The following is a 24,187-nucleotide window of genomic DNA, read 5'->3' as shown; positions in this document are numbered from 1 at the left end:
GAGGGGTTCACTCACTGGTGAACTCAGTCCTAACTAGAGCAGCACCCACTGCACACCTGGGAGTATGAAACAAGATCATTAGGTAAAGCACCTGGTACAGGGCTCAGCCCAGCATGGGAGCTGGAGTTCCTAGGTTACATTGCCTTGGGGGGAGGGTCTGTGATAGAGCATCGGTTGATGGCAACATTAGCATCTGTCCCTATAGGCCCAAGGGCAATCCCTAACTCTGAAATCTTAGAGACAGAGCAGAGAGAGCACAGTGTTTGCTGAGTAACAACTTGAGAAGTTTTGCATAAGCCATTGCTTTGAAACCAGGGGAAAGGAGGGGTCCTTGGGATGGACTTCACAGAGCTTGCTTTGCAGCTTAGCTTGAGCCCAAATGATGCAGGCCTAGGGGGCAGAGGAGGGAGGAAGTTGCCCTTAGAGTTCAGGTGGCATGTCAGGGGCACAAAAGACCCCCTTCACGCTGTGCACTCACATGAGAATAGCCGTGTCCTGTTTTCTCAAGCCAACACCCTGGCTGCAGAGGGAAAAACCTTCTGGATGGTGACTGGTTCTGCGGCTGTACTTATCTTCAATTTTCCAGCCAGTCAAGCTCCATCTCTCCTGTTACGTGATTGATGGAGCTCTCCGCAGTGCCCCTCATTACCGTCTGAAGGACACCGTGGCCTAGTTTTCATGGGGATGCAGGGAGCCTGCTAACACAGGCTCCAGCTGTGGGGGGGTGTTGCGGAAGAATGGAATTTCTCTGGGCCAGGAGTGAATGGAGGTGGACCTGAGGCAAAGGGACCTGCAAAAATACCTGCTTTCGGCTGATGTGGAGTTCCTGAAATGGAATGGAGGAGAGCCAGTGAGCCAGGCCGGGCCTGCGTTTCTCCAGGGTCTGCTGCCCACTGGCCCCTCTGGTGACAGGACCTCGCCAGACCCAGACAACCTTGGATGGGTGCTGCCCCCAAAGGTCCATTCACATGGCTGGGCCTCGTTCAGGGCACCGTGTGTGTGTGTGTGTGTGTGTGTGTGTGTGTGTGTGTGTGTGTGTCTTTCTGTATGTCTCCGCCATCCCTACCTCCATCTCAGTGAGTTCCCCTAATACCTCATACCTGGAAGCAGACTCACACAGCCATTACGATGTCTCTGGAACTAGATTACCTGGGTGATTCAAATCCCAGCTCTTCCATTTACCAGCTGTTTGATCAGGGACAAACTACTTCTCGTCTGTGCCACAGTTTTTTCATCTATATAATGGGGGTCATAGGGTTGTTGTGAGACTCAAATGAGGTGCATTGCTCACAGTGAGCCCTCAATAGTTCGGAGTTGCTTGTATGAATATCGTCGAGCCTGCCGGGTCATGGCTCCCCCTCGCCCAGCCCAACAGGATTCTACACCCAAGGGTTTGACCGTGTCCATGAGGAAGACAGACTCAGCAGGCGCAGGGGCTGGAGGGCTCACTGCAGGCGGCCTGGAGAGCAGACATGTACCCGGGGCTTTGTGTTCAGAATAAGCCATCAAGAATCCCTTCGCTCGTGAAATCCCCTCCAATCCTTACAGTTCCCAACAGAAGGAGATTCTGTTTCTCCAGAGCCACTGATCCTGTAATTAGCTTTCCCTGTTACCTGGGTTCTTAGTAAAGGTTACTTGGGACTGAGTCACACACTCTCCGGGGACAGATCAGCTTGAGGAAGCGGAGTGCAGAGCTGCTGTCCTGCGTGCCCACCGCCAGGCTCTCTCCTGTGCCAGCGCTTTGCTCCTAATCTTGTTTTTATTATTATTTTCTGCTTAAATCCACTGAGGCTGTGTGGGTGACTCTGATATTTAGCACAGCTAAGTGTTGACTTGGGGGGCTCCATCCTGTCTTTTAAAGCAGGAATTCTTTTGGCGGGATTTTACCCAGGGGCAGACAGGGGAAGGTGGTGGGGAATCACAGGGCCACAGGCTGGAGTTGTTTCCCCCGACCCCCAGCTATCACCCCAGCCCTGAGCTGAGGCCTGGCCCATCCGAAGCTGAGTGGAGGAGGCTGGGCCTGCCAACCAGGATCCATTTCTCCCCTCTCCCAAGCAACCTGGAGCCCTGTCTTGTTTGGGTTGCCCCCAAAGCCCACTGTGAGACAAGGATTCAAGTGCACGTGAATCATGTAGAAGGTGATCTCAGGAAATACTGTGTAGGTGGGCGGGTGGGATGGGGAAGGATAGGGGCTGCTATGGGCGGACATCCCAGAGATGCTGCAGATACGTGCCAGGGCTGGGGTGCTTATCTACCGACTTCCTCTCCATCACTAGGTAGGCTGCTTTGGGCCAGAATTCCCCTTGCAACGAGCAGCCATCTGCGGTAGAGGTGGACATCAGGGAGCTTTAAGCCAAACCTGAGCACGCAGAGTCCAGACCCCTGGCTACATGACGGGGTCCTGGCCAGCACGTGACCCGAAGTGTCCCTCAGGGGAGGCCCAGGATTTGACTGGTGTTGGTGGGTGGGGAGTGACCCACTTTTGTGCAGATTGTTGAGCTGGAGGGGGTGGCCTGATCTTTTTGCCACGGGATGAGACAAAGCTGCTTTTCACTGAAGCCAACGCGGAGGAAATCAGAGCCTCAGAGCCTCAGAGCTGATGGTATTGTTTGAACACTTCATTTGGGAAAAAAAAAAAAATTGCGTTGTGACTATTTTTATCATAAAAAAATGTAGAATACACATCACAAAATTTACCATGTCAACCACTTTTAAGTGTACAGTTCTGTGGCATTAAGTACATTCACACTGTTGTGCACCATTTACAACGAAGTTTTTCAGTATTTATTCCTGGGAAAGGCACAACTGTGATCTATTTTCAGGGGCTGTTGGTGCATCTGTTTGCACGGTTGGTCAGCAACCCAAAAAAGTGTCCTCTGGCTGAAGAGTTGGAAGTATACATGGGACCATGGCCGTTCTGGCCCATGTGGTGTCACTGCGGCGCCTGTCTGCCTGCCAGTGAGGGCCCAGCCTGCTTTGGCCTGTTTTGGACTTGGAGAAAAACACTTAATCCCCAGCTGGAGTGAAGAGCTCGGTGTTGGTGGTAGAATTTCTTTCATCAGAGGCCAGAATTTGTTTGTTCTAACTCTGAAATAGCTCCCGCAGTCTCCCTGCTTTGAACCCACATGGTTCCAGCTTTATTTATACCCATCATATCGAGAGTGTCCCTTTTTTCCCTCTTCTTCAGGGTAATAGCTGTGGGCAGACAGACACACAGACACACAGCACAGCCATGCCCCGACTGGGACCATGATCCCATGTCATCCCTCTCTGTGTCTTCTCTGCCTGTACTGTGGAGCCCCAGGGTGGCAGGTGCTGCCCTGCGGGGACCACTAGGGTGCTGAGTGGCAGAGCACAGCTTGATTTTCTCCAGTTTTAACATTTCTTGTGACCCAGACACTGCCCCCCCACCTCCACACACAACCTGGGACAGCTTCTGGGGTGTCAGATTGTTTCCCTGGAGACTGACCATGTAATGGCTGTGGGCAGCTTTTAGTTGTCGCTACTTGTGGCCTCAGCCGTGTGACATTACAGGTGGAGCCTGGGGACTGGCTGTGTGGCCTCATTCTGCAATGGGGTGGGGGGAAGGGCTGTGTTCCTGCCCTAATTGGAAGGACTGTAACTGAATTTCTCAAAGCCCTTTCTGAGCAAGCATTCTGGGGTCAGGACCTGGGGTTGGGTGAAAAGGTTATTAGCCTCCTGAAGAGCTGTGTGCTTTTGATCCTTTTAGCAGTTCAAGGGGTTTGCAGACATGAAAGGCCAGATGAGCCCTGGTGATTAGCACCCTGTTTAACTACCAAGGAGAGTTTTCTGTTTGGTTTATTTTTTTCCTCTGCAGATTTTAAGTCTTTCCCTTTCTTTTCTCTCTGTAGCTCTGTTTCTTCTATTTCTGCATCAACATCTGTAGCTGAGTATGTTTCTCTCTCTCTCTCTCCCTCTCTCTGCATCTCCCTATTTCTCTTTCTTGGTCTGGCTCTCTCTTTGTGTGTGTATTTGTTTCTCTCTGTGTGTTTTTCTCTGTGTATTTCTCTCTCCCTCTCTCTCTCTCTCTCTGTCCAGAATCCTTGGAGGGGACGTGAGACAGGATGCCTGCAACTGGAGACCACAGGGATAGCTTCAGGGCTGGTCTATCTGAAGGGGAATGGTGGAGTTTCCTTCCTGGGGAGAATCCTAGGCACACACGCTGTCCAGCCCCATATGTGTCACCCACCCCATGCAGCCCCCTGGGGAACTCCGATCCCAACTGCCCGCCCCTGCCCCCACAAAGTCCCCATCACCAGGCAGCTCTTGGGCTGTGCAAAGCAGCTCTACTCTAAGGCTGGGCCAGACCTAACAGGGATGAAAAGTAGCATGACACATTCCAGTTTTAAGAGACACCTAGGATTTTTGTGCAACCAATTAACAAATAAAATAGTATACAGAATATTTGAGCAGTGTATCTCAATCCCTAAATGTCTGGGTGGTCATAAAATGATCCGAGAGATCTTACGATGAAAACTTTATATCTGGGGGTCACTTGCATTTGAGCAAAGGTGGCCTTCAGGTTTTTTGTTTATTTTTTTAAAGATTTTATTGGGGAAGGGGAACAGGACTTTATTGGGGAACAGTGTGTACTTCCAGGCCTTTTTTCCAAGTCAAGTTGTTGTCCTTTCAACCTTAGTTGTGGAGGGCGAAGCTCAGCTCCAGGTCCAGTTGCCGGGGCACAGCCCACCATCCCTTGTGGGAGTCGAACCGGCAACCTTGTGGTTGAGAGGACACGCTCCAACCAGCTGAGCCATCTGGGAGCTCAGCGGCAGCTCAGCTCAAGGTGCTGTGTTCAATTTTAGTTTCAAGGGGCGGAGCCCACCATCCCTTGCGGGACTCGAGGAATTGAACTGGCAACCTTGTGGTTGAGAGCCCACTGGTCCATGTGGGAATCGAACCGGCAGCCTTCGGAGTTAGGAGCATGGAGCTCTAACTGCCTGAGCCACCAGGCCGGCCCTGGCCTTCAGGTTTACTTGGGCATTTAGGGGGCACAGGGAGTGGTATGCCCATTGGGAAGCAGCCACATTGCCCCAGAGACTGAGGGGTTCCCAGGTGGCAGCTGAAGGGGCCGAGGTCTGTCTTCACCACATGACTCAAAATACTGCCTGCCCACCCCCAGTCACATTTGACACGCAGGTTCAGACTTGTCCTGTCAGCCCAGAATGTCAAGGTCTGGCCATAGGGTAAGGAAGGTCTGCTGGCTCCCTTACCTGCTCTCCAACCGTGCCCCTACCAAGGAGGTCACAAAAGTAGTGACAGGAGAGGGAGGGTCGGGGAAGGTGACAGTGTGGGCAGCTCATGGGCAGAGCCTCAGGGCTGCTGGCGTTTGGGGAATGCCTCCATCCAGGAGGGGACCACCGACCAGGATAAGGCTTGGAAAGAAAGTGGGGAAGGACCTCCCAGCCATAGCCCAAAGGCCGTGGGGTGGGAACTGACGTGGCGCCTGCAAGGGAGGGAGGTAGAGTTCAGACCGGGGTTTGAAAGACCCTTGAGCAGTGGGTGACATGAGCAAAATAGTGTCCTCTGTAAGAAGAGAAACCTAGCGGTTCCGGGATAGGTAGACAGGGTTGAAGGCAGGACAGGAAGCTAGGAAACAGATGGTGAACTGGGGCCTACACAGGCAAGAGCTGATCTAAGGAGACGCTGCCCAACCCCAGTGAGAGCAGCTTGGCCGTGCGTGTGCATGTACATGTGCGTGCATACCTGTGTGAGTTTGTGCCGAACATGTGAGCATGTGTGTGTGTGTGTGTGTGTGCGCGTGCATGTGGGTGTGCTGTCTTAGCAATCTTTCACTGTTTCCATCTACAGCTGGTCCCCTTCCCTCCCTGCCCCTCCTTTCAAATATTTCACTCTGGGATCCCACGAAAGGGTGGGCAAATAAAACAGGGTGAGATTTTGTAAAGCTGGGGGAGGGGAGGAGGGTCAGGAAGACCTGGTCTAATCTACATTCTCTCTTCATTCATGAAGGTGTGGTTTAGAGATTTCAGCAAATTCCCTGAGAGGCTGGTTCATGTCTCAGTTTTATTCACAACTAGCCCACAAACGACTCAGTTGTCCACCAACAGGACAATGGCTAAACTCACGTGGTCCAGCCACCCAATAGAATACCACTAACAATAAAAAGGAACCTTGTGGAGACCTGCAACGATAGGCTAATCTCACACACCGTATGTTGTGCGACAGAGGACGTGCACCAAAGAGTACAACCTATACGATTCCTTCCACGTGAAATTCTAGAACAGGTAGAAGCATTCCTGGTGGTAGAAAGTGGTAAATGGTGGCTTGGGGTCTCTGGTGGGGTGACTGGGAGCATGAGAGCTTTCTGAGGTGAGGGAAATAGTGTGTACTGTAATGGAGGTTCAGAGAAGTTGTGCAAGTTGCTCAAGGACACACAGTTTGTGTGCAGAGGTCCTTCTTGAACCCAGACCCACTGGCTGCCTAGTCCCGTCTTCCTGCATTACACACACTTCCCATGGAGAGGCTCCTTGCCTTGGGTTCACAACAGAGAGAGAGCTGCACAAATTGCAGTGCATGGACCAAAATTAGTTGGGCAATTTGAAACCGGATCTATGCAGGAACATCTGGGTCACCTGTTTAAGTCTGATTTGTCTCTCCAAAGGAAAGGCCTGTGTCTCAGTATCACTTTGGGTCAGACGTCATGAACTGAGTCACAGTTATGAGGCTCTTTCCCAGATGTTTCTGAGAAAAGAGCACCAGGTTCAGATGTTTTGCAGACCTGTCAGAGCCGAGGGAAAACCAGCAATGAGGTGGGTAAACCAGGCCTTTCCTGGGGTAGGGGCAGGGTAGGAGAGAAGAGTGATCTGTGGGGACACCAGGAAGTGTCATGGCAGGTACCAATGGTGAGTCACCAGTGCCACCTAGCTGGAATTCTGTCCAAAGTCAACTGCATTCTGGGAGAAGCACTTACCCAGTCCTCTCAGGAGGAAGCTTGGGCCCTGTGAGTTATAGCACCGACTGTTAGCCTCTGTAGTACACTGTATAATGTATTTCTTGATGTGGGTTATGGTCAAAACAGTTTGGAAAAAAGCACCTGATCTAATCTAACCCCCTTATTTTTCAGATGGAGAAACCAAATGTTCAAGAGGGCGAGGGGCTCCCCAAAGTGCCCTGAATGAGCTGGGACCAAACCCTGCCAAGGCAGGAGGGTAAATGTCATGAACCGGGTGGGCTTACTGCACGGCAGCGGGGCGAGCTGACCACCGGCCGCGGACTCCCAGCACAGTGCTCCGCCCCTCCCCCCTCCCCCACACACGCGCCTCAGGGACCGATCTGACATTTGCGCTCTGCTACAGGGACCTCCACCCACGCCCACGCACGGCTGGGGGTAGGAAGGACGAACTGCGCCTGGCCCTGTTGAACTAGCTGTCACCTGGCCCCTGCTCAGGCTCTGTGGTTAACATCTTTGCTGCACACACGGACAGACTTTCTCTGAAAGTCTGAGTTTCTCTGAATTCTCTGAGGCACAGGATTCTGAGAAACCCAGCAGCGGCCTTGCCACTGCCATTAGAGCCCCAGGTGATTCACACGCACACAGGAACACACGCCCAGGAATGGCACCTCTGTGTTTTGCCACAGTGCGTTTGGGCCCTGGTGCTGATGCTGATGACGGCGGATGCAAGCACACTGACACTGCTGTGATCATGCTGTCCCCAGCCCACAGAGGGGCAGAGCCCACTGCCACCCTTCGGTGCTTGAGGCCACCCCTAATCCTGCCATTCATCTGTGGAGGAGGGGGCAGTCCTGAGGCAGGGTCGCTGCAGGCCGCTGCTCGCACACATTGAACAGCCAGTCCAAAGCTTGTGCCTTCCTTATCTCCTTCCTCCACAGTGTTATTGTGAGTATGAGTTAATGCAAGTGGCAGCTGGGCACAGTGCCTGGCATTTAACAGACGATTCTCCCTGCCCTTCCATTTTACAGATGAGGAAATGGAGGCTCGCAGAGCTTACCTGCCACGCTCAAAGTACCTTCTTAGTTGGCTGAGAGTGGGCTGGAGCCCAGGCATCTCAAGGGTTGAGTCAGACAGGCAGGGCCCAGGGCACTGGTGTCTGATAGGCCCTCAAATCTCCTCTGAATGAATTGGGGTTGCTTAGGCGTGACACAGGCCTCCATCGCTCCCCAGTCTGTCAGAGCTGGCTCTGGCTCTTTCCCTCAGGGTGATGTTTGTGGGAAGGAAAGCAAAGAGTGACAAAGAGGCCTAGGAAAAATCTGGGACAGACTAGATCTCAAGATTTGGGGAGAGAAGGGAGTTTCCCAATAATTCCCCCACCCCCCAGTATTCTGGGACCCCAGGGTCCTCTATTCGTCTCCTGCTCCTCCACACACCGCCCCTGGTTCATCACTTATAGTCCAGTGATCTGAGCTCAGTCACTGGAAGGGAGGCTGAGAAGTATGGTCCAGCTGTGCTCTGCCCAGGGTGAGAGGGAGCTGGACTTCCTAAGAGTCTCTGCCACATCACTGTCACCTGAAACAATCTCCTTCATTTAAGGATGAGGGCAATGCATCGAATACAAAGGCTTACCTTTCCCCCCCACTGGACTGCAAGTTCCCTGAAGATGGGTCTTACTTATCTTGATCACTGCATGTCTCCAGCCCCTAGAAATAGTAAGTGCTCAATAAATATAGGTGGGTGAATAGCTAAAGCTCAGACCATCTTTTCAAGAAGGGAAATGCAAATTCTGGACTTGGGTGAGGGAATTGAGAGGAGATGGGTTCTGCTAGTCAGGGCATCAAGGAATGTTACCCATTACTGCATCACCACTCACCCCAAAACTTAGTGGCTTAAAGCAACAACAGTGATTCTGTTTGCTCATGATTCTGTAACTTGGGAAGAGTTTGGCAGGTATACCTTGTCTCTGCTCCACAGTGTCAACTGGGGCCACAGGACCCACTTCCAAGATGGGTCACTAGAAGTTGGTACTGGCTGTTGGTTTCACACAGGGCCTCTCTGCAGAACTGCTTGGGCTTCCTTGCAGCATGGTGGCCACGTTCCAAGAGTGTGTATACCAAGGGACAGGAAGTAGAAACTGCCTGTCTTCCTAAGGTCTAGGCCCCAAAACTGGCATTTCATCATGTCCTCCATATTTTACTGGGTAAGAAGTCACAGATGCTGTATCCAAGGGGTTCTTGATGGGAGGAGTGTCAAAGTGTTTGGGGACATGTTTGAAGGCGATCACAGGAAGCTTTCTGGAGGAGAGGAGTGAGCAGCTGCCAGCACAGAAGGTTTGGGTGGCACCTGTCAGCTATCCAGCATGGCTGGGGCAGATTTGGTCACCACAGCATGGCTGAGGCCTCATTCTGGCTATCCGGAAGCAGCCTTCAGTCAGTGGGCATGGCAGATTGTATTCTCCAAAAGTGCCCATAACGATACTTCCAGACTCACATGTGCTTCTAGAACACTGCCCACTCTATCAAGAACTGGAATCTATTTCCTCTCCCTCTGAAACTGGGTGGGCTCGTGCCTACCTCAATGGCAGAAGTGATACTGCCTGACTTCTGAGGTTATGTCACAAAAGGTAAAATGGCTCCTACCTGGGGTGTTTTGCTTTCCTTCTCCCTCTCTCTTGCTCTCTCTCTCTCTCTCTCTCTCTCTCTCTCTCCAGATATTCCCTCCTGGAACCCAGGCTCCATGCTGCAAGGAAGCTCAGGTCCCATGAAGAGGCCACCTGTAGGTGTTTGTCATGCAGGGTCTCTGGTCCCGCTCTCCACACAAGAACGCAGGGCATGGTGAGGCCAAAAAGGAACACCCATGGAGCCATAGATAGGGGAGTCATAGCATGATATTCTCGCTGGCAGCTGGGTTGGAGACACAGGGAGCAGGAGCCACACAATGTGCAATCCGTCATCTGCTTCTCTGCCAACCAACCAACCCCACTTGCTAGCTGCAATCTGCACCCACCAGCTCAGCCACGGCAGTTATATAAGTTGCCAATGGCTAACCGGTAACAGCTGATGGCCAACTAGTCATAGCTGACGGCCATCTACTACCCGAGCCAGCACCTTTCTGTGTGAGGCCGAGAACCTGGAAACTGCTCTCTGGGACTCTGTCCCCAGTGTTCCAGCTGACAGCCCAAGCTAAGGCTTTGGTGCCAACCATCAGACATCTAAGTGACCCAACCTTCAGAGGGTCCCAGTTCCAAGCCTTTGGGTCTTCCCTGTGAGGCACAGGTGACCAAACTTCCTCACTGTGTTCTGTATGCATTCCTGACCTTAATAATAAATGGTTGTTTTATATCAGCAAGTTTTGGGTTGTTTGATATGCAGCCACAGTAACTGGCACAGTGGGCAAAGTGAAATATAACCAGAAAGCATTTCCATGGGCAAGAGGGATCTGGTGGGACCTCACCAGAGCAGTCTGGCCACAGGCTGGTGTTCACCAGGTGTAAGTTGGAGAGCAAGGAGAGGTGTTTTGGAGAGACAACACAGCACGTGTGACACTGGGACCAGCCCAAGGAAGGCGCATGGGGCTGCAGCACAGCCCCGTGGTGTAGGGGTGAGCGGTCCAGGGAGCCCCCTTCACCCTGAGGGCTGAGGAGGACCCTGGGTGAGATCTGTGACCAAGCCGTGGGATGGACGAGGATGGCAGGCTATGTAGGAATCGCTGGCATGTGGCTGGGATGGCTGGATGGATGCAGGACCAAGGCCAAAAGGTGATGGGGCAGGAGGTGCGGCTACCCATGCTGAGGGCCACAGATGTCATTGGAAGAGCAGTGGAGGGTGTTCTCTTCTCCAGCTTTTGCTGGCTATCCTTCCCCTGGGAGGAGCTCCTGGGGAACTGATGGCAGCCCCTTCACCTCTTCAGTTATACGTCGTGACATATCCCTTCATTCCTGAGTCTGAGGGTTCCTGATGCCAGGCTGCTTCGTCAGCTATAGCCGACAAAGTCATACCCTCGGGAGCCCCTTGGGGTTCTCCCAGCAGGGAACGTTTTCTGGCTAGAACTGCATGACAGGTATAGCATCAAGTTCTTAGAGAGGGGCCAGCCCCTCATTACAGCATGTGCCTGTGGGAAAATTGAACTTGCTTGTGTGCTGTAAGTCCACCTCTCACTCCGATTCTAGCGTTTACTAAGCAGGAAGTGGGGTGCCCTTGCTCACCGCAGACAGAAGCATGGCTGACTCCCACTGGGCCTGGCTCACCAGTCTCACTTCTCAGTGTTCTGGAGCCTCCAAGGCTGCAGGGAGAACTTCCTCTGGGCTCCCTTAGGATTTACATCTTTTTTGGTGTTCCTAGTATAGAAATCACATTTCTAGAGAAATCTCTTCCACCCTCTCCTGGCCATCTGAGAGATGTTTGTGTATCCGCAGTACCCACGACGCCTCGCACTTTGATGGTGTTCAGTTGAATCTGCTGAAGAAACAAGTGCCCTGATGTTGAATGAATTCTCTGGGTCACTCTGCAATCCGTGTTTCCGGGGCCCCTCACCTTTCTGTGAGAACCATCCCGTCTCACGAACAGATGTGCCTCTCAGAATGCTGAAATTTCTCGTGACACATACGTATTCTTAAAAGGCTGAGAATGCTGGCTGTTGACAGAGGCAAATGACAAAATAAAGGTGAAGCTGTCCGTCGCTCCTCTAACGGCATTCTCAGGCCTGGCCAATGCTCAGTTGGAGGAGTTGGCAACTTGGTGGGCCTGGGAACAGGAACTGCCACAGACGGCTGGCTCTTGATGGGACTGTGAGGACGCTCCTCTGCTGCCCAGAGGGGAGGGCAGGTACCTGTCTGCATGGCCCTTGTCTGTGAGGACCCTGGACCCACCCTGACAACTGGCAGCCTCTTCCCACTTGCACCCATCACCCCGCTGAGAGTGAACTGGAGACGCGGCTTCTGCCTGAAGAGGCTGTTGTATGAGTTCCCCCAGCAGCCGGCCCTGAGAGGGTTCAAGCATGGCTGTTTATGTGGGAAGAGGAAACACCAGCAGTGGCGTGGCCAAGGGGGTCAGGAGAGAGAAGGCAGCCAGAAACTGGACGTGACCCTGTAGGGAGGCCTCCCCCACTTGCATGTGCTCATGGCCTTCGACTGAGAGTGGCTCCTGGAGATGCAATTCCCTCAGACCTCAGCAGAGCAGCTACCCAGCACTTGGGAAACGTTGTCAGGTAAAGAGGTTCAGGTAGGGCAGGAGGATGGGCCAGCAGCACTGAAGGGGTCTTCACAAGGGTATCGGTGAGGTACGGGGTCTCTGCTGCCAGCAGCCAGTGGGGTATGCAGTGTGTGTGGCCGTCACTGGTCAGGGGAGGCAGCGGTCAGCATCAGCAGCATGAGTCCCGAGAGGTGTGCCAGGCCCTCCAACCTTTGGAAGGCATACTTGTAAGGTTAATCAGTCCCTTGGAGGGGTGGGCTGTGACCCATGAGACCGCAAGTCCCTGCTGGCTGGGCCTAGGACAGAGGCTTGTTAGGGATGGGTCCAAGCAGATTCTAAGCTGCCGCTGGCTTCATGGCTCTACATAAGCTCTAGAAACCCCTTATCTTTCCTAGGTTGTCATTTATGACTCACAGTGCACCCCTCTACCCCACCCTGTGGCCTCTTCACCAGATCCCATGTTAACTGGCTGTCAGTGAGGCCACCAGGACAAACTCGGTGCTGAGGGGAGAGTGGGGAGCAGGTGCCAAGCTGTTGGGGTTGTCCCCCACATGGCCTCTTGGACCAGCGGGCCAAGCAGGGTTGCTTCAGGGTGGGCCCCTGGGGTTGATGCAGCCTGAGGAGCAGACAGCCAGGCCTCCGGGAAGCCTCTGGTCCTGGATCTCAATGGAAAGGGTGGGATTACACGGCCTCCAGGGGCTCTTGCAGAATTAAGCATCATCTTTGAAACTGTTCTGCATTTCACTGTCAGGCTGTAGTCTAAGGGCTTTAAGTTCTCACCCCACTCTATGAAGCAGGTGACTACTATGAGCCCCCGTTTGCAGATAAGGAAACTGAGACCCCAGCGGTTAAGCAATGTGCCCAAGTCAGAGAGAAAGGGAACGGCAGAGTAAGGTGTGGGCCCTGGGTCAGGCCTGGGCCCCAACTCCCCCGTACAGTGGGGTGGGTGAAGCCGGGCGGGGGGTACAGCTCATCATGCACCCCCGCCCCGCCGTGCAAGACCCTATGGGTCAGGCCTGGCCAACACCTTGTGTCCCCAACCCCCGCCTGGAACAACTCAACTTACATTCTGTTTCACATTATTCTTTTATTTAAAATAATCGTATTGAATGGGATTACTTTGCCAAAAGGATGTCATTTCTTAAATCAATATGAGTTGTAGCGTAAAGATGCATGAGAAAAAAATGATAGGATATAAATGGCACGACTGAGTATTCCATAAATCAAATAAATTGTACCATTGTGAGAAAAAATTATGACAACTTTTACATGAACATAGTCTCAAGCCTGTTTATAGGAACTTTCTATTTCTTTTTAATACCATAAAGAGAGCTTTTGAAAGTAATACTGAGGAAGTGGTTTTGGCCTGCAAGAAGTTATCCTGGCTTGCCAGTAGCCGCCCTCAAATCATCCTGACCGCCTCTCGCCACACCATGGCTTTCCCAGTGTCCCTGCTCTGGACGCGTGGGGGCCAGGGGCCAGGTGGGCCTCTGTGGGGGAGGAGGGATGGGACGGCTGCGCGCCACAGGACAGCCGTTCAGCACTGGACAGAAATCCATACACACTTGTTATGTAATGAGCTCTGAGGGGCAGCTTCTTAAAGAAACAAAAATAATAAATTTTGGTCAACTCTGTGGCAAGTTATCAGCAGGAGACCACAGGACTGTCACAGAATTTTACATTTGAGCATCATCTCTGACAAAGAAGAGTCATTCTTGTTAATGGTGAACAATCAAGCCCCCAGGGCGGATGCACAAGATTCAACTCAGTCACACAGAGGAGGCGAATCACAGGGAGGTCTTGGTTTATTGTGAGTCACATTCATTCTGCAGCGATATGATTTCTTACCAGATTGCAGTTAGCAGTGAACGTTAGCAGGAGGTCATCTTTGGAAGAATAATCCAGTATAATTAAATGTTTCAAGTGTTATACAACCCCTTGGCATACACACAAGGTAAGGCAAAGTCATACTGATTTTCTTTCTCTAATCTGTAATTCTCATATGTAATGCACAGATATAATTCAAATTTCTAAACTGAACAGAGAGGAATCATGAATACAGGGTACATGTATAAAAAAGTAGATGACGAGAATTAATCTAAACTTAATGTATATAAAATATATTTAACTGCTAAGAATCAAAACACGAGAGGGTTCCAATGATTACCACATCTGTTAAAGAAAAAAAGGTTTCATATATTCAGGATTTCAAAAATGTGCAATGAAACATTAAGTATCTGATAAAATAATAAAAAGGAACATAAATTCTTCAATAGTACTGTAACTAATGATATGCAAACAATGCTCAGTTATGAAGAATAAAAACAAGTCACTTAAAAAAATGTAAGACAGTAATTGGATTCTCGTATCCCATGAACCTATGGGAATTTGAGTGACGTTGTCTGCGCCCACTCCCCCTGATGTGTTTCTGTTCTCTGAGGAGAGAGTAGCTTGTTGGGGGCCACAGAAGCAACACTCTGAGTGACCCCATTGGTTCTCATGTGGCACCAGCACAGAAGCACAGAAGTGAGGACCCACCCTGCGTGCTGGCAGGGCTGGGAGGTTTCGGGGAACTAGCCGAGAACCTGTTGGGGTGGGGGATGTCTGGCGGCTACTGTGTTGCCAGTCACACTGCTATTGTGACTCTAGCTTAGGGCAAAAGATGCTGAACGTGAGCAGACTACTGTGTCCGAGCTGCCAGGGCACAGCCAGCTCCAGGGCCCTCTTGTCGGTCCTGGAGCCCCAGTGAGGACAGCTCCACAGGTCTTACCTCAGAGCTGAAGACTCCGACACCGTCCCAGGCTAGGTCTTTTGAGAGAAACTCATGACAGCCCCTGAGCAGCTGCAAGGCCACTCACTGTATGGCCTTAGGACGTATCACCAAGGGGACATAGACTTGGCACAACCTACTCAGTGAGTCACCTGAAAGGGTGCTGAGCGGGCCCCTAAGAGTCAGGAGCCAGAGCTAACCAGCGCATCTTTGAGCAAGCGTGGAAGGCCGCCCTGCCATCTGAGCAAACCCCAGTTACCATTCACCTTATGCACTGATGTGGCAGGCGATTTCTCTGCTGGAGTTTAAGGATAAACTGTAGAGCTAGTTAGAACCTAAGAGGAGTTGACTCTGGAGTCATCACTTTTCTTGGAGAGTGAGTGGGAAACCTTGTCATTATCACATTTGTCTATACAGAAACATGTCTAGCAGTGGCTGGGATGTTAGCCATGTCTGTCCTAGCCTTCTCTCCGTGGCTATCTGCCTGCTGCCATGAAAGCTCCTGCTGCCCAGGGGCCTTGCCCTCCTCAGAGGAGCCCAAAAAACCATTCACTCCAGGGCGAGGGCTGCTCCTCCCTGATGGAGGTGAAATGGGCATGGTTCTACCCTGTCAGAGTTCCTGCTCAGGGAAAGGAGAGGACAGGTCTCCTTTCAGGGCTCTTTCTTAAGGAGAGAAACAGCTTCTGTCTATCACAGGTCCCTGAACTGCCAGCTGACAAGGGGACTGTCATTCTGTGCCGAAGCCCGGGACAGCTCTGGCAGGTTGGGCCAGCCCTGCCTGGCACTCCTGCCCGGGGTGCAGTGCACCGCTGAGCCCAGGCCCGCAGCTGCGACGCCTGGCTCCCAGAAAGGGAAGTGCTGTGCAGAAATCCTGCGTCCTCCTGGCATCTGGAATGTTCTCTAGGAAGCCCTGCTCCCCCAGAAGGGACTCCAGGTCTAATTCCCTATTCCTGCTGCCTTAAGGCCAATGGGAGACCCTGCCTCTGGAAACTAGTGAGCTTGGGTTTTTCCCTTTAGTCCTAAGTTGACAGGTGAACACAGCCCCCAAACTTCAGAAACTTTATCAGAAAACCGATTTGACCCCATAAAGTCAGGGTCATTTTCCAATTCAAGGAGGTAACATTCTTACAACCTTTGAAATCAGTGCAGCAAAGATTGGCTTAAAGTGACCTTATTTTCTGGTGTAACAGATTCTAAAAAGTGAGAAACAGTTGATTAAGAAGGGACAGTAATGGCCAGCATCAATCTGGCCTGAGATGTGGAAATGTTTTTAGAAAGAAGAAATTTGTAACACTCACACCTAAATATGATTCCTAAGTTTAGACCCTGTTTCTAAAAATCATTTTAACTTTCTGAGAGGTCAGTAATGGGTTTTGTCCAGCCCTGAAATCCACTATTTCTAGTCCATTTTGTTGCATTTGGCGTTGCCATATGGATTCCCAAGGGAGGAATGGAACTGGTTCAGATACAAAATTCCGGAGAAAAAGTTTTCTTGATATCAATTTTCCTATGCCGGACGCTCTGAGGGAGGGAAGATTTGAAACCAACTCTTCTTCCTTCTTCCAGATCTAACTGACGGAGTTGCCACAACTTCTCAGTTAGGGAGCAGAGGACAGGAAAAGTCATTTTGACTGGTTTGGTCTCCGACAGTGAGTGTGATACCGGGCACTACCCAGCTCTGCCTCAGAGCGAGGTGGGCAGGGGTCAGCCCGGTCTGCATCTGGGGAACAGCAGTCTGTGTGCTCTGTGGCCCTATTTGCTTCTCTCTAAAGGGTTCCAATGGGCTGCTCCAATGTCACATGCATGCTGGGAAAGAGGGGTCCCCACTGGGGGAGCTGGGCCTTGGGGCTGCTGAGGAGGTGGCCTGGGCCCTGTGGTCAGATGTCCAGGGGGCTCACGATGGTGAAGCCGGAGTCCTTGCTGTTGCTGCTGCTGTCCTCGTCGGGGCTGGAGCTGGGGTTGCTGGAGGAAGCCGAGGCTGGGCCCATCAGAGGGTCGGAGAACACCAGCAGGGAGCGGGCCAGGGCCTCGCTTTTCCCAGATGTGCTTCTGAGGGTGCGAAGAGGCTGGGCCTGGCCCGAGAAAGACCCCCTGGCGCTGCCCCCCTCATCTTCTTTGGAAACCAGGATGAAGTCATCTGAGCTCCCTCCATCTGTGCGGCCTGGTGTTTCTGAAGAGGCCTGTGAAGCACAGTCAGAAGCACAGGGGGTGAGAAGACACCAGTGAAACGAGAGAGCGAGGGAGGCCCTGTGAGCTGGGGAGCGCTCCATGGAGACTGGGCCACCTCACCCTCTGCTCTTCCTTGGAAGACACAACGCTCAGTCCTGCTTCCCTGGAGCCCAGGTGCTTCCCAGGGTGCAGGGCCAGCTCCTCGCAGGCTGCAAGTCAGCTACCAGCTATGGGGGGGGGGGGGGGGGGGGGATGACACACGACACAAAGCAAACCTCCTATCTGATGAGTTGTTGGGAGGGGCCAGCGCAGGAGCCAGCGGGCTGCAGGCAGAATCCCTACCAGCTTCGCTGGCACCCTGCCCTGCATATCACTCATCCTCCTGGGGCTCATCTGTGAAAGGGGGTAAGGACGGTGCCTCTGTCCTCGTGTGTAGTCACTGCGTGGTGAGATGACGTGAGCAGATGAGAACCACACAGGGTCGGCTACTAGATCTGGAGCGATTTTACTCCTTGCTCAGGAGATTGCCTCAGAGGAGGGCTCAGTGTATTGCATCTCACCTGAATCTCATAGCTAGCTCATCCTGAGGTGCACCTGGGCTTCCCTTGGGACAGTGTGGTAACTGGTAGGTTCTACAAACATGAAAACCAGGAACAGTAATTGCAAAGTATATGGCAAAAAGTATAGAGATGGAATTGCATTACCCTATAATTATTTTCCTTTCTTTCAAAGCAACTACAAGTAGCATTTTGTTTTTTAACTAAAGAAGCGGACATCCATGAACATCAGGAAAGGTTCTGGGTTATGAGCAGAGAAGCTGGGATGGAAGTAAAGCCATCGTTTGACCAGGAATGTTCCAATCCGGCCTGGCAGAACAAGCACCTTACCCAGTGCTCATGTAAGCTTACGTCGTGCCCACACCTGCTCCCTGACCCAGTGTGTGGGGACTGGTGCAGGAGTCTGAAGTCTAAGGAGATGTGCAGGGCCCTTGGCGGGAAGTGCCCCCGGCTCCCCTGGGTCCTCTGACCTCTGGGCTAGCATGGCCAAAGCAGCCTGTGAGCTGCGGGCAGGGCCTGGACAGGCCGTTGGCAACACTTCTACGGGATATCTGAATCTCATGCTCTCCTTGGTGACATGGGATGTGAGGGGCTAAACAGCGGCTGACATATAGAATTGGAGGACAGGAACAGAATTTGCCTTTAAGATCACAGTGCTGAACTCACAGGCCTTGAGGTTCTTCATCTCAAGTTTTAAAGCTGCTTACATTCTGTAAACACATTAATTCCTACAAAACTGAGGCGGTATGCCGTACATGGCACTCTGGTAGAGGGGGACGTGATCACAAATGGCTTTAAGGCAGCTTGGCAGAGAAAGACAGCCCCTTTGCATCCCCATTATGTGCCTCTGTAAGGTGCAGCTGGCCAGAACCATGTCACCTTTGGGGAGGCTAGAAGGGACGTCTGAGGGGGCTCGTCCTCCTGCACATATGCACATAGGCTGTGGGGCCCCTCAGCTCTGACCTCCTACCTCCAAAGCGTGGACACTTCTTTCATATGACTGTTGCCCTGCCCCTGATTCTGGGAAAACCTTGACCTCTCACCCCACAGACGGTCTATGGCTGGGGTGCTGCTTCACAGAGCTTATCTTAGGTTGAAGGTAAAAAGAGCACGTATAGTGGGTCCTATTTCCAGAGTGGTGCCTCTCCTACAGAAATGCCACTATATCCTATTCTCCTTTAGCTTAGAGTGAGGAGATGAACAAGACTGTGAAGAGAAGTATGTTACAAAGCCTGTGGCTAGTAAAGGCAAAGAGGGTTCCTACCATCACTGTAATTATCTGGCATGTTTCTAGAAAGGTAGTGAAGTGAAGTCAAGTTATTTATTGTGGGTAAGCCCCCCACTCTCCCCCCCGCACCTCCCTGCAACCAATTCCCAGATAAAATCACAGACTGGCTTAGACAAAGCATGTTAGAGCTGACGGGGCCTCAGCAACCATTTTCTTTTTATGACCCCTCCCCCTACCTTTATATTATAGATCAAGAAAGAAAGCTGAGATCAGAGGCCCAATGGCTTGGCCAACGTCACAAAGTAAATGAAAAGACTCCACTCTTTTGGACTCCCACCTAGAACTTTTTTCTAGACACAAGGATGCCTTATTTCTGGATTTCTGTAGCAGCCTTAGGCTCTACCTGGAGCCATTTACATAATTTATAGAAACGTTATACATTTCCAGGTCAATCCTCTCTTTTGTATGTATTACACCATTTAAAAAGTTTTTCAACCTGTCAGCCCTGCCAGGAACCACCACGATATACACTGACCAGCCCACCTTGCTTCGTTTCTTAGATTGAGTTTAGCATCATGGTGGAAGCAGGTGAGCCAAACTCTAGACCAGTGCTGCTCAACAGAAATTTTCTGTGATGATGGACATGTCATCACTTTGTGCCATCCAATATCACACATAGATACCGAGCACATGAAAGGTGGCTAGTGTGACTGAAGCACTGCAGTTTTACCTCTGAATTCTATTTAATCGTAATGAATTTAATTTGAAATAGACACATATGGCTAGTGGTTACTGAATTAGACAGTGCAGCTGTAGACCACACAGATAAAAATAGGGACCCAAGTACCAGTGAAGCATGGGATAGGGGCTGGTGCACTAATGCATCCAGGGGTCCCACAAACTCCTGCCTTCCACTGCAATGGATTTGAGTGAAGTTCATCCAAAACCTCCCGAAGGAGTGTGTCAAAGACAGCCTCTGGGTGTAAGGGACAGAATGTGGCTCTTTTCACCCTATAGAATATAATTTCACATGTCTGTTTTCAGAGCTGGAGGGAAGGTTTATAAATCCAACGGGAAGAAGGTTACCAGCCACATCTCCACCAACCTCCCAATAGGGAACCGAGCACATGCATCCCACAGAGAAAGAGCCCTTTCCAAGGTTGGATGGGAGGACCATGAGCCATTGGCTCCAAGGCGGGCGGGCCTGGTCCTCTGCATTGTCCTTTAGACACACTTTGTGACTAAGAAAGCAAAGACAATCATTCCTCAGTTAGGAAGGAGTGGTGGCAAAACCCACCACAGACCCCACCCATGGTCGTCACACTTCCAGAAAATGTTGCAAAAACCTGCCTCTAGCACTGCTCCCCAGCGCTGGCCCATTTTACTGGAAGCTCCTGAAAGCAGGAGCTACACTGCATAGCCATGGACACCCTATACCTGTCACTGCAGGCCCTTAATTCACATTGGAAGCAAGGATGGAAAAAGCCTACTTCTACTCGGCACGCTGGACACGGGTGTTCCTGTGCACAGCCAGCAACCACGGCCCCTTTCCCCACAAGCAGTGATAAAGAAAAGCCAGCCGGCTCCAAGGCTTGGGACGGGGGTTCCTGCAGGAAGTAGGTGGGTCAGGGCATCCTGCCTGGTGGCTCCTTTATCCAGATCCTTGGCAGCTGCAGTGGAAGGCCCTGGGCTTGGCTTGTCCGGGTGACTTGCTTACTTGCATCTGGGATTTCTCTTGCCTTTCCTCCCATGAAGGTGAGAGAAGAGCACTGCTTCCCAATTGCTCCCTTCCTCTGATAAAAACCCTTTTCAGGAGTACTGGTTTTTTGTAAACTACTAACACTCTTGGGGAAGGCGCCATGGCAGGCAATGAGTATAGAACAGAAGCCCTTCTGTTTTCCCTTCTCCCACTTTTCTTCTTTCCCACTTAACCCTATAGCGGAAGAGAGAAGCAAAGAAGGCAGCAGTGGGGTCTCTAGGCCCAGGAAGGGCTGACTGTGTTTCAGAAGCAAGCGCAGAAGCGAAAGGTCTTTCGGATGTAGCTGGGCCAGAACGGGGCACATCATATTCATCTCCCTTCTAGCTCATAGCTCATCCTGAGTTTGCACATTTGGGTCCATCAGGGCAGTGGGGTAACAGGTGGGTTCTTACCAACATAAAAACCGGGAATGACAACAACAAAGTATAATCAACAAGTTTTAAATTGAGCAAATTCATTAGTGTGTTTGAAAGGTCTTTGTCTGTAGTATTTTTACACATTTGACTAAAAGAATCATGCTAGATTTTTAAATAACATTGTCAATTAAAAATGGGTTGGGGCTCAGTAGTATTTGAATAAATAAATAATTATTGAAAAATTAAACATTTGTGTAGGGAAGGAGAATTAGGAGGAACTAATTAAATTAAACTTACAATTTTAACGTTGCATTCATGTGGCTAAAAATGCAGACTCAAAATGCTTTATGAAAACTTCCTTTTAAAGCTGGATGAAATTAACCACACAGGCCTCTCTCTTCTTGGAGAGTACTCTTAAAACTAAAAAGAACTCTCCTTCTAAAATATCACTTTGCTTTTTGAAAATCATAAAAAATAAATAATTTACAAGCATCTGGATGTTAGTTTTTGACAAAGTGACTTACATGATATTTTGCTAATGTTCATTTTTCAAGAGGACACTGTAAGCCATTTAAAAAGAAAATCGTTAGACATTTTTAGTCTTGTCAGATAACACTCAAGGAGGCAGCGTGGTGTAGCTAGAAGCTTACAGGATTGGGGCAGGGGTTCTGAAAACATAATGCCAGGTGAGCCTGTGTGCCTCTCTGGCCTGTTTTCTCACTCGTGGAACAAGCAGGCAGGACTAAGCGCATGAGGAATTTCTTAGATCTTTTCTGACTGGCAAATTCTGTGATTTTATGTTAGAATAAATTCCATCCACTGTTGACACCTGAGAGCAGGGGTCGACACACTACAGTCCATGGGCCAAATCTGACCTGCAGCCTGTTTTTGTGTGGCTTTCAGGCTGTGAATGGCGTACACAGTTTTAAAGGGTTGCAAAGACAAATAAACAAACACCAAATACAAAAGCAAATATGTGACAGGGACCATACGTGGCCCACAAATCCTACAACACTATCTGGCTCTTCACAGAAAAAATTTGTTTACCTCTCTGCCTTAGAGGATGGACATAAATGAGAAGCCCTTCTCCATGATGTCAAAAAAGGTAGGGAAACAGTATGGAGGTTCCTCACAAAACTAAAAATAGAACTATCTTATGACCTAGCAATTTCATTCTGGGCATTTATCCAAAGAAATCCAAAATATTAATTTTAAAAAATATGTGCACCCTATGTTTCCTGCAGAGCTATTCACAATAGCCAAGATTTCCAAGACATGGAAAACAACAGAAATGCCGATCAACAGACAACTGGATAAAGAAACTGGTACATATATATACAATGGAGTATTACTCTGCCTTAAAAAAGAATGAAATCTTACTATTTGTGACAACATGGATGGACGCAGAGGATATTATGCTAAGTGAAGTAAGTAAGGCTGAGAAAGACAAATACCACATGATTTCACTTATATGTGGAATCTAAAGAATAGAATAAATGAGTAAACAAAACAGAAATAGACTCATAGATACAGAGAACAAACTGATGGTTGCTAGATGGGAGGGGGCCTAGAGGATGGGGGAGAAGGTGAAGGGATTAGGAAGTACAAACTGGTAGTCACAAAACAGTCATGGGGATGTGAAATACAGTATAGGGAATATAACCAATAATGTAAAGACTGTGTAGGGTGTCAGATTGGGTACTGGACTTATCAGTGGGGTCACTTCATAGATTATATAAAAGCCTAACCACTACACTGTACACCTGAAACTAATATAAAATAATACTGAAGGTCAATTATAATTAATATATATATATATATAATATATATATTATATATATAAAATACTATATATACTTTATATATATAGTGACAAGATGCAAAGTACAGCACAGGGAATATAGTCAACAGTATTGGAATAACTATGTACGGTGTCAGGTGGGTAGCAGACTTGGGGGTTATCACTTTGTCAGGGGTGTAAATGTCTAATCACTATGTTGTTTTGTACACCTGGAACTAATACAAAAGATTCTAACCAAGTGAAATACACTCAAGACAGCATGAGGAAAGCATGGACAGCACTTCCGGTGTTAAAGGGGAACGGAGGCATCCGCTGGAGGCAACTGGCTAATAACTGAGGCAGTGATCTGGCTTTCTAATGCCCCATGATAGGACTGGCAGGAGGTTTAGGCCAGAGCTGCTGCATAACGGTGTGCAGGTCGTGTATGGCACAACTCTCTGAGACACTAGTGGAATTATTCTTGTGAGTGGCACCCCCAGGGTACCAGAGGGTACAACCTGCACAGTTACATGCAGCACCCCTGGCTCAGGCCATCTGTGGTATTTTACAGCTAAACTTCACATATGGTCATGTCGAGGCACTTTGGTAGGGGTTTTCTTATTCGTAACTTTGGAGAACACGTCAATGTGACGTTGTTCATCAGAGCTCCTGTACCTGCTCTGTGGCCGCAGGCAGCTGGTCACCCTGGCCCTGGCCGCTGGAGCAGTAGTGGTCATCTGAGATGGTGATCTGCTCATTTTCCTCGGCTTCCAGCTGGCTCTGGTTGAAACGCAGGGAACCTTTCAGAATGTCTTTGATCTATTTTCCAAGAAGAAGAAAATAAATGAACAAGATGAATGAGTTTGTTTTTAAATGCTAGCTAAACCACTAATACATTTAAACTAGACTTGTCATTGACCCTTTTTTTTCATAGTATGGATACCAATATATTACCGTAAGAAAGAAACAACAACAACAAAAAATCCCACTCTATCAAAGTCATTGACTTATTAATGACCAAGGAAAGTTTTAGAATCTTATCGGCAGGTTCTCACAGGGTCAGACATGGGTGTCACATCCTTGGCAGTTATCTGAAGCAGGAAGCATCATTTCCCTGCACACCCTGCCCCACTGAACAGCCCCGGGATCTTGAAGTGCTCCAGGCCAGCCCAGCTGTTCCTAACACAGGCAGACTTCTGAGAGCAGCACACTGATTCACTGGCATTTACATTGCGCGTAGCCCTGTAAGGGCGGTGTACATGTGGCCCTCAAGGTTCTGAGGCCAGCAGCAGGTGGGGATTATGACTTGTACTCCAAGGACATTCCCACATTTATGGAAATGACGGGACATGGCGCTGGACCACACCACACCAGCTTTGGGTGAGGAGCAAACAGAATGGGCTTGGTAAGAGGAAGGGCAGAGGAGGGAAATGGAAAAGCAGTGT

At 50.1% G+C, this 24,187-nt stretch overlaps 1 protein-coding gene across 3 annotated transcripts in view; it reads right to left on the bottom strand.

Moving 5' to 3' along the window:
• Nucleotides 1-13,910: 13,910 nt before the first annotated feature.
• The window catches only part of TBC1D5 (TBC1 domain family member 5), a 489,595-nt gene continuing 479,318 nt past the window's right edge, over nt 13,911-24,187 (bottom strand). For all 3 annotated transcript variants that reach the window (XM_019726007.2, XM_074312796.1, XM_074312797.1), the window contains 2 exons: nt 23,418-23,561; nt 13,911-17,073 (listed from right to left, as the gene is read on the bottom strand). In XM_019726007.2, the coding sequence (XP_019581566.2) occupies nt 16,771-17,073; nt 23,418-23,561 (447 nt within the window). In that variant the 3' untranslated portion in view covers nt 13,911-16,770. The remainder of the gene's footprint in view (nt 17,074-23,417; nt 23,562-24,187) is intronic.

The sequence above is a fragment of the Rhinolophus sinicus genome, linkage group LG10 (assembly GCF_036562045.2).
Source record: "Rhinolophus sinicus isolate RSC01 linkage group LG10, ASM3656204v1, whole genome shotgun sequence".
NCBI lineage: Eukaryota > Metazoa > Chordata > Mammalia > Chiroptera > Rhinolophidae > Rhinolophus > Rhinolophus sinicus.
The sequence above is the reverse complement of the archived record's forward strand: the minus strand, read 5'-3'. Positions and strand labels throughout refer to the sequence as shown.